General features: G+C 29.6%; 2 protein-coding genes across 2 annotated transcripts in view; one reads left to right on the forward strand and one right to left on the reverse strand.

Annotated features, from left to right (window-relative positions):
- The window catches only part of LOC123010279 (angiotensin-converting enzyme), a 53,956-nt gene that overhangs the window by 36,254 nt on the left and 8,403 nt on the right, over positions 1-9,299 (reverse strand). The window lies entirely within an intron of this gene.
- Positions 8,158-9,299, forward strand: LOC123010285 (scoloptoxin SSD552-like). Its single transcript, XM_044407026.1, has 2 exons — positions 8,158-8,673; positions 8,722-9,299. Exons 1-2 carry the CDS (start codon positions 8,219-8,221, stop codon positions 9,155-9,157), a joined length of 891 nt encoding a protein of 296 aa, XP_044262961.1. The 5' UTR covers positions 8,158-8,218; the 3' UTR covers positions 9,158-9,299.

Raw genomic sequence — 9,299 nt, forward strand, 5'->3', positions numbered from 1 at the left:
ACAATATTTTAGAATTATCTTTAAATGGGGACATGCATAAATTTTGTCCTTGATTTTACTTGAAAGCATTTAATTAACTTTTTCTTATTTAAATTACAACTCAAATTAATTTGAATTGTGTAAGTAGGAAAAAAATTGCAGCCTTTTTGTTATAGTCTGTATTTTGAACAAAAAATTTGCAAATACAAAGTTAATTTATATTGTAGAAAAAAATAATAATATTCGAAATTATCTATTTTCTGATTTTTTCCCAAAATTTACAATTTTTTTCTCAAGTAAATAAAATGTCTAATTAAATGTGTTTATAAAAAATTTGTTATTATAGAACATAATTCAAGATTTACCACCAAATTCTGTTTTAGCAAATTTATAGAAAATCAAAAAAGTAATTTTGGTTATACAGAGTGACTCATGTTTTGTCCTTAAACTCATTTTTTTATTTAAAAATTCGCAATTTTCTAAAAACGTAGCAAAAGGTACAATTGTCACAAATTAAAATATTGAAACTAAGTATTACAAAAATACCTTTTTGTTTATGTTTTTTACCTAAAAACGTTTTGTCGATTGATTTATTTATTCCAATTAAAAAAAAAATAAAAATAACAATAGTTATTTATAGGTGCGGTAGGTATTTTAGACATTTTAATATTGAAACACGAAGAGAAGCTGAGTGCTTTAAAAAATACTAAAACTTAAATAAATTGTGTTTATTTGTGGTATCTTGACAATACTTCATTTAGCATAAAATTATTTTTTGAAGCATGACGTGCAGTAAACTTGACAGATGCCTTGTAAAAATGACCTATTGTAGCTGTCAAAAATGTAAATTACAGTTGTCGAGGCCAAAAAAATATATACCAAATGTTGGACTTTATTTCAAAACTGTTTTTACCATCTTTTTTAATTGCCTTGTATAACCTACATATTTCTGTCTATAAATAAACAAGCAAGAAAAAACGACATAATTGTAATGTCCGTGACTAGATATGAATTAATTTTTTCAAATGAAATGATTTAGTTATTAAATGACGCAATCGTCGGTCAAGACTGCCAACTAAACAACAAAAAAATTAACATGACATAAGATTTTCTCACTTCTGTTGTTATTATACGAAAGTTTTTCCAGGCTATATTGATTTTTGAGTAGGTAGTCGAAGCAATTTTCCAACAATGCCAATGTTGCAATTATGCAACAAGATAGGAAAAGTAGTGATAGTGTAAACAGGGTCATTGTTCTGTTTTTGCCTTTATCACCGCACTCTACTTTCGTTCGCTATTTTTAGGCAATTTCACCGCAATTCGAACACCGAAAAACACTCCATTGTGCAAGAATGAAAGTCGATGCGGGTGAAAATTTAAATTTTCGCGGCAATATATTTTTTTTTCTATTAATATGTTAAATATCTGGGAAATATTCATGGTCGCTCCCAACGGTTTCCTAACATTAAAAAGCATTGTTTTGGCTCATGTACGATCTGTCATTAAACATTATGGGATTGTGTAAGAGCAATTAGTAAAGTGTGTTACAACGTATAGGGGAGGTGGACAGGAGAGAGAAAATAGAATGTCAATGTCAATGTGGCAAACATTTTACACGTGTGGCGTCTGAAAACAAAATTTAACTAAGTTTCATTCGTAAAAAATGGCAAAAATGCGTCTAGAGGCATCGATATATTCTAATACAATTGTTTTAAATAATACAGGGTGATTCATTTTTTACCGTTCCACCGTCTTGAGTCATGTCTTAAGTAACTAACTAACAATTCTTACTATTTTAATGTTTTTGTAAATAATGTTTGAAACTATTGAAAAAAAAAGTAAATAAAAACATAGAACAAAACACCAAAATTTGAAAAAAAATTTTGACCAATAAGATTAATCTAGAAAAAGAACAAATATACCGAGTGATTAATATTTTAAGAAAGAAAACATCCATTATTTAAAAAATATACAGTATGTCCCCGGATTGAGTTTACAAGAGGAGAAAAAAATTATCTTTAATTTTTTTGCTTTACTTGAAACCAGCAAATCTGTAATTAAAACTTCATTATTCTAAGTCAGTAGAAAGAAAAGTTCATTTTTCTCTTGATTTTGGTCTTTAATAATTTTTCTTTGCTTTTTAAGTCTTATCACATTGGCGGTTTTAATTATTTGACAACTATATGTCACTTTGACAATTAATTTATTAATTAAATATTAATAGTTCTTGTTAAAAATGACTTTGGTTTTTACCTTAAAATTGTTTCTTTGAGTTGCTGTATTAATATTATGTTTTTTACAAACATCTTATTTAACTTGAGAAAACTCATTGTCAAAATAATAAAACCTCCAATGTTATAGGACTTAAAAAGCAGAGAAAGTCCAAAATCAAGAGAAAAATGAACTTTTCTTTCTAATGAATCTGAGTAATGAAGTTTTAATTACAGATTTGCTCGTTTCAGATGAAGCAAAAAATGTTTTTCCTTTGCAGTTTTGGCGTAAAATTATAGATAAAAAAAAATTTCCTCTTGTAAACTCAGTCCGGGGACATACTGTATTCTAATTTAATTGTTTTAAATAATACCGGGTGATTCATTTTTTACCGTTCCACCGTCTTGAGTCATGTCTTAAGTAACTAACTAACAATTTTTACTATTTTAATGTTTTTGTAAATAATGTTTGAAACTATTGAAAAAAAAAGTAAATAAAAAAATAGAACAAAACACCAAGATTTTAAAAAAAGTTTTGACCAACAAGATTAATCTATAAAAAGAACAAATATATCGATTGATTAATATTTTAACAAAGAAAACATCAATTGTTTAAAAAAATATATACCGGGTGAATAATAATTTAACATAAAAAATTAAATTATCAAAAAAAAAATTATACCAAATGAATTAGATTTTACACGTAGGTATAAGGTGTAAAACATACTTTGTATACAAGGTGTGTCAGAAATTGCGCCCCTGAAAAAAATTACAAGTTAAATAAGAAACTAGAAGATGAAAAATTCTGTCAAAAAATTTTGATATTTATTTTTGACATTTGACATTTTTGATAAAAAAGCAAATTAAAGCTAAATGCATAAGCTATAGGAGAAAATCAGCCGCCAATAGATGGTACTGGAACATCAATGTTTTCCCCATTTAAATAGTTTACAGTTGATGTACTAAACGTAGATGTCCCCTTTCTTAATTTTGGCGCGTAACTTAGACGACGGCGTGGCGACGTTTTGGCGGGATTTTGACGGAATTTTGTGAAAACTCAAAAGATTTATTTAATCTGTCTGTAGGAGTAAGTACTCATATTTACATTGACTTTTCAAATTGACAAAAATGAAAAACTGATAAAGTCTGTTTTTTTTTTAAATGGAAATTACCAAGTCAAAATTCTGGTGTAAAAATTGGTAGCAGCTTATCTCCATAGCCACAAATTTTGTTTGCTCTTTGTTTTTGTTCCTAGAAATTTTGTTAAAAAATTATGGTTATGTTTTCAAATTAAGATGTTGCCAAAATTTTGACTTTTATGAATCTTGTGTGCCTGTTTGCTCTTTGAAAGCGCTATAATTGAATACCTGAGGACAGACATCATTTCCTAATGCCTAAAAACAGAATTCAGTGCTAATAATTTTGATATAGAAAGACACTGCAAGTACAGTGTTGTGGACAAAAATGAGGTTCTTGCTACAAAAACTTTGAATAAAAAGGATGTTTATTCAGAAAAAAGTTATTTAGTAAAAGATACAAGTGGGGATTATGATGATATGCAATAAATTTTATATATTTATTGAAATGAGTTCAAAGTTGATGCATTTTATAAATTCTTCTTCAGCTTTAGTTTCAAAATTGTTACTTTTTCAACTCGTTTCTCAAAAACGATGCACAAGACACTAATTTAATTGCGTTCTGTCCGAGGTTCTTTCTCATTCATGTTTATTTTGTATTCTTGTCAATTTCTTGCTAAAAATAAAGAATATTTAGCAAACCTGCATTACAAATTGCGCCTACGTTTTAACGGGCCTTTTTTCTAACTTCCTACTTGCAGACTATTCGTTTCCAAAATTCTAAAAACTGTTAATGGTACCGAATTTGTTCCTTTTTTGGTGCATTGTCTCTAAATTTTCTTAGGCGATTTTTTGTGTTGACGTTTAATGACACTGTTTTTATATTAATTCAAAAAACCGGAACTACCAACTTCCTTTATTAAAATTACCACGAATGAATTTACTAGTGGTGCCAACGTTAAGACTGTTTGGCATTTCCATTAAAAAAAAAACAGACTTTATGTATTGTCAAAATATGTTTTCCACATTTGGATTGTTTCTAGCCTGCCACCAGAGGTCAGCTACTTTGCTGAATGTCTCCTATCCGGCCCATGCATTAATTAACTAATATAAATTTTCCCAAGACGTTGTGTCAAATAACCATTGAGTAGTCGTTGTATTTAGTAAAGTCTGTTTTTTTTTTAAATAGTTGGCATCACTAGTAAATTCATTCATGGTAATTCTAATAAAGAAAATTGTCAGTTCCGGTTTTTTGAATTAATTTGAAAACTATTTCATTAAACGTCAACACACAAAATCACAAGAAAATTTAAAGACGAAACACCAAAAAAGAAACAAATTCGGTACACTAACAGTTTTTCGAAGTTTGGAAACGAATAGTTCGCAAGCAGGAAGTTAGAAAAAAATGTAGACGCAATTTGTAATGCAGCTTTGCTAAATATTCTTTATTTTTAGCAAGAAATCGGCAAGAATACGAAATAAACATAAATGAGAAAGAACCTCGGAAAGAACGCAAGTGTCTTGTGCATCGTTTTTTGAGGAATGAGTTGAAAAAGTAACAATTTTGAAACTAAAGCTGAAGAAGAATTTATAAAATGCAACTTTGAACTCATTTCAATAAATTACACAAAATTTATTGCCAATCATCATAATACCTACTTGTATCTTTTGCTAAATAACTTTTTTATACAGAAAATATACATCCTTTTTCTTCAAAGTTTTTGTAGCAAGAATCTCATTTTTGTACACAACATTGTACTTACTTGCTGTGTGTTTCTATTAAAATTATTAGCACTGAATTCTGTCTTTAGACCTTAGGTAATGATGTCTATCTTCAGGTATTCAATTATAGCGCTTTCAAAGAGCAAACAGGAACACAAGATTCATAAAAGTCAAAATTTTGACAACATCTCATAACCATAATTTTTTAACAATATTTCTAGGAACAAAAACAAAGAGCAAACAAAATTTGTGGCTATGGAGACAAGCTGCTACCAATTTTTTTACCAAAATTTTGACTTGGTAATATCCATTTAAAGTAAAAACAGACTTTATATACTTCAACTACATCTCTTAATGGTGCTATTCTGTAAAAAAAAATACGTGCTATAGCGCTATAACTCTTTAAGCTATCGACTAGAAGTAAAAATCGAATTCTCTAAGGAAATATTTGTCTATACCTAAAATTCTATAAGCTTAAAGTTTCTATAAAGTTATGGCGAGAAATTTGCTGACCGTAAAAACTTATAGTCTCTATAACGATATATTGTCATAGTAACAATGTCACTCCTCAATTTATTATAAGTACTTCTCTCCGTATTTCGCCAGTGATGCTAATTTTTGTTCTCTTATAATTATTGGTATCGTGTAAAGTTAATAATAGGTACATAGTTCAGTGATGGATCGTAATAATATTGCACTAATTGCATTATATTTATTATTAAATGAAGAAAAAAGAAGGTAATGTTGTGGACAATAATGAGCTTCTTACTACAAAATCTTTAATAAAAAGAGTGTCTATTTAGAAAAATGTTATTTTGTAAAAGGTACAAGCAGGTTTTATGAAAATCGGTAATAAATTTTTGTGTAATTTATTAATATGAGCTCAAAGTTGATGCATTTTCTAAATTCTCCTTCGGCTTTAGTTTCAAAATTGTTACTTCTTCAACTCGTTCTTCAAAAACGTTGCAAACAATCCTACTAATTTAATTACGTTTTTTTCTCTTTGATGTTTATGTTGTATTCTTATTAATTTCTTACTAAAAATTAGAGAATGTTTAGCAAATTTACATTACAAATTGTGTCTAAATTTTAGCGGTAGTCTTTTTCTGACTTTTCGTCTTCAAATTTCCAAAAACTGTTCCCGATACTCAATTGGTTCCCGTTTTTGTGTTTTCATTTCTAAATTTTCTTAGACGATTTTTTTGCTGAATGCCATTTTTTATTAATTAAATTAAAAACTGGAACTGCCAACATCCAAAAATTACCATGAATAAATTTGTTAAGACTGTTTGACATTTCCACTTAATAAAAACAGACTTTAGGGTAATTACAGTGCTATAACTCGAATGTTTACATAGACGCTTAGAGAATACCAATTTTGATACGATTCTATAAGGACTTTAAAAAATTTATATACAGAGCTCTATTAGCTATGGAATATACCAGCTTATAGACTATAGCAGATTTTTAGAGAATAGCCTAATATATGTCATGTTCGACTAAATTTGTCAATTTGACATTGACAGTAACATTATTGTCGCCGGTGAATGTCTTTTTGGTATAATTTGCAAATATTTTTCGTTTATTGATTGCTTTGATGCTTTTGTTCTGCGTCCCATTAGTTTCTTTTAATAATTTCTTACGAATAATTAATTGCCATGAAATCAGGCATAAATGCACTTGTGTTAGTGTAAAAAATTGAAATAATGAGGGGTCACCGACAAAAATTAGCCCCCTATCACCCTTTATTTATCCTACAAAAAATGGAGCCAATCTAATAAAAAAAAACATTCAAATGCTGTTTTAGTACTTTACATATTGTGTCTGCCATGGCACAAACCACACTCTGTAAATAAAATTTTGATTATTTGAGATATTTGAGGTAAATATGAGCGTTCTTTAAGAAGTCKATTATTTAATGAAGTAATTAACAGTTATAAGAGAAATAAATGTAATGCAATAATTTAATTGAAAACTATATTTAAAAAAATTTCAAAGATTTAGCAATTTACCCCGTCTCTTTATTTTTGAAAATGCTGCGAATACGGTTAAAGATACAAGAAAAATACAGAAAAGAAAGTTGTGGAGAATAAAATTTTCAAGAAAAAAGTCCGCGAGAGATATCTCTATCTTCAATGGTTTCGGTCCTAAAGAGTTTCAAAGAAACTCAAGTAAAGAAGGCGTGTCATTTTTACCGGTGGTCAAGAGACAAAAAATTCTTCTTCTTCTTGGATCTTCTTGGTATGGAAACGATGAACAAAAACACGATTAGCCCGTCACACCAAACTTTTATTTAAAACACAACGCGTTTCAACCACAAAGTGGTCATCCTCAGGTGAGAATAAAACTCGACAACAAATTGATTTAAACCTAAACGGTTGAAGGTAGAGATATGGTCTAGCATACTTTTTTGTAGGAAATTTAATTCTCTACAACTTTGTTCCCTACACTTTTTTTGTATCTTGAACCGTATTGGCAGTGTTCTCAAAAATCTCGAAAACAATATTAAAAATAAAATATAAACAATTATCATTATCAGTTTGCGTTCCGCCAATATTTTTGAGAAATACGGCAAATACGGCTAAAGATACAAAAAAATGTAAGAAACAAAATTATAGAAAATAAAATTTACTTTAAAAAAGTCGGGGAGACCATATTTCTATCTTCAACGGTTTAGGTTTAAATTACTTTAAAGTGATCCTCTGGCAATGAATTACCAATAAAAATGAAACGAATCCGTCGCTTGGGCTGGTTTGGACGTTTTTGAGGCCTAAAGTATTAAAGATAGACGTATGGTCTCGGAGACTTTTTACTAGAAAGTTTTACTCTCTACAACTTTTTTTCTTCAACATTTAAAAAAAATAAATATAATTTTTTCTTACATTTCTCATAGAAAATTTAGTGGTTTGTTTTTCACAGCTTATTAGGACTGTAAGGCTCAACACAATTAGTACACTGGTTGAATTTGAATTAATTTAAAACGATTTGAAACTGAGACGGTAAATTTTTACTTCACCGAACTACTTTTTTTGGGTCCAAAAAATCGAACAATTTTGTCTCCTAGTATGTAGTTCTCCGTAAAAATAAATAAAAAAACCTAAAAAAAAGTTGACACCACACCGGTTTTTTTAATAACTATTGAGTAGTCGTTGTATTTAGTAGATATTTTGTGGTCATAGTTACTTTTACAAACAAACATTAAGTTTGAAATTTACTTCAAAATTCTAAATTATGTTTCGGTCGATTTTATTCTTCGCAGTGTTCTTGTGCGTATATGGTGCAGATAAATATGACCCCAAAAAGGTGAACTATTGTAAAATGAAATGTATGAGTTTGGAAAAATCTACTGGTTGCGACTGCAAACAGCAAGGAACTCGACGCGAACAATTAAGAAACATGGTATCATTTCGGCAAGTATGTGTGGACGAACACAACAAATTACGAAATCTCCTCGCTTCTGGTAACGAAACTCGCGGCTTTGCCAAATCAGCTGCCAACATGATGGTCATGAACTATGATTTGGAGCTTGAATATTTGGCACGATGTTACGGAAGAAGTACTTTTAGAGGAATTCACGATAGATGTAGAAAGATGAGCACCAATAGAGAATCAGGACAGAATCTCGCTGGAATAGGTATTCCAGACCCCAGTTTGAACCGGGTAATAATAATGATCAGGGACAATTGGTAAAAGCTTGAAACTGTTTGATCAGTTCTAAATTTTTTATTTTGCAGGTATGAAGAAGTCAAATTAATGACGGATATGTATGCAAAATTTGATGCAACCAACGTGCATGACATTGGACACTTTACAACAATGAGTTGGTGGTGTGGCAATATTATTGGTTGTGCTCGAGTTTATGCTGATGCGAAAGCAGACAAATATATTAATCCGGTTTTTGCACAAGCTTTAATTTGCAACTACGCTTCGAAGGATGTTAATGGAAAAGAGTCATTTATTAACTTACCTGGCATGCCGATATATATAGCAGGGCCACCGTGTACAAAATGTTGGAAAAATCAAAAATGCAACACAAAGTACACCTCTTTGTGTGGAGAATTGGAACCGGTGCCAACCGACAAACCGTTTGATTTTGAATCTAAAGCACCAAAACACAATTCCATTCTAATAGTCATTTTCATTGCTTCATTGGTGCTTCGTCTCTTCTAAGAAACAAACTATTTGAATTTCCTGATGCTTTTGTAACGACAAATTCAATTATTTTGTATTAAAAAACAACCATATCTCGAAAGTTGGGTTTTGTAAAAAATATTGACGTAAAAACCTCTTTAAATTTTCAATGTGTGCATTA

This window comes from Tribolium madens, unplaced genomic scaffold (assembly GCF_015345945.1).
Source record: "Tribolium madens isolate multiple individuals breed KSU strain unplaced genomic scaffold, Tmad_KSU_1.1 Scaffold_7;HRSCAF=85;Tcas5.2_LG10, whole genome shotgun sequence".
In the NCBI taxonomy this organism is placed as follows: Eukaryota; Metazoa; Arthropoda; class Insecta; order Coleoptera; family Tenebrionidae; genus Tribolium; species Tribolium madens.

Bases quoted from the DNA above. Each gene is read 5' to 3' on its own strand.
- LOC123010285 (XM_044407026.1), top strand. From the start codon at position 8,219: ATGTTTCGGTCGATTTTATTCTTCGCAGTGTTCTTGTGCGTATATGGT. The intron at 8,674-8,721 runs GTAAAAGCTTGA...TTTATTTTGCAG, and splicing joins ATAATGATCAGGGACAATTG to GTATGAAGAAGTCAAATTAA.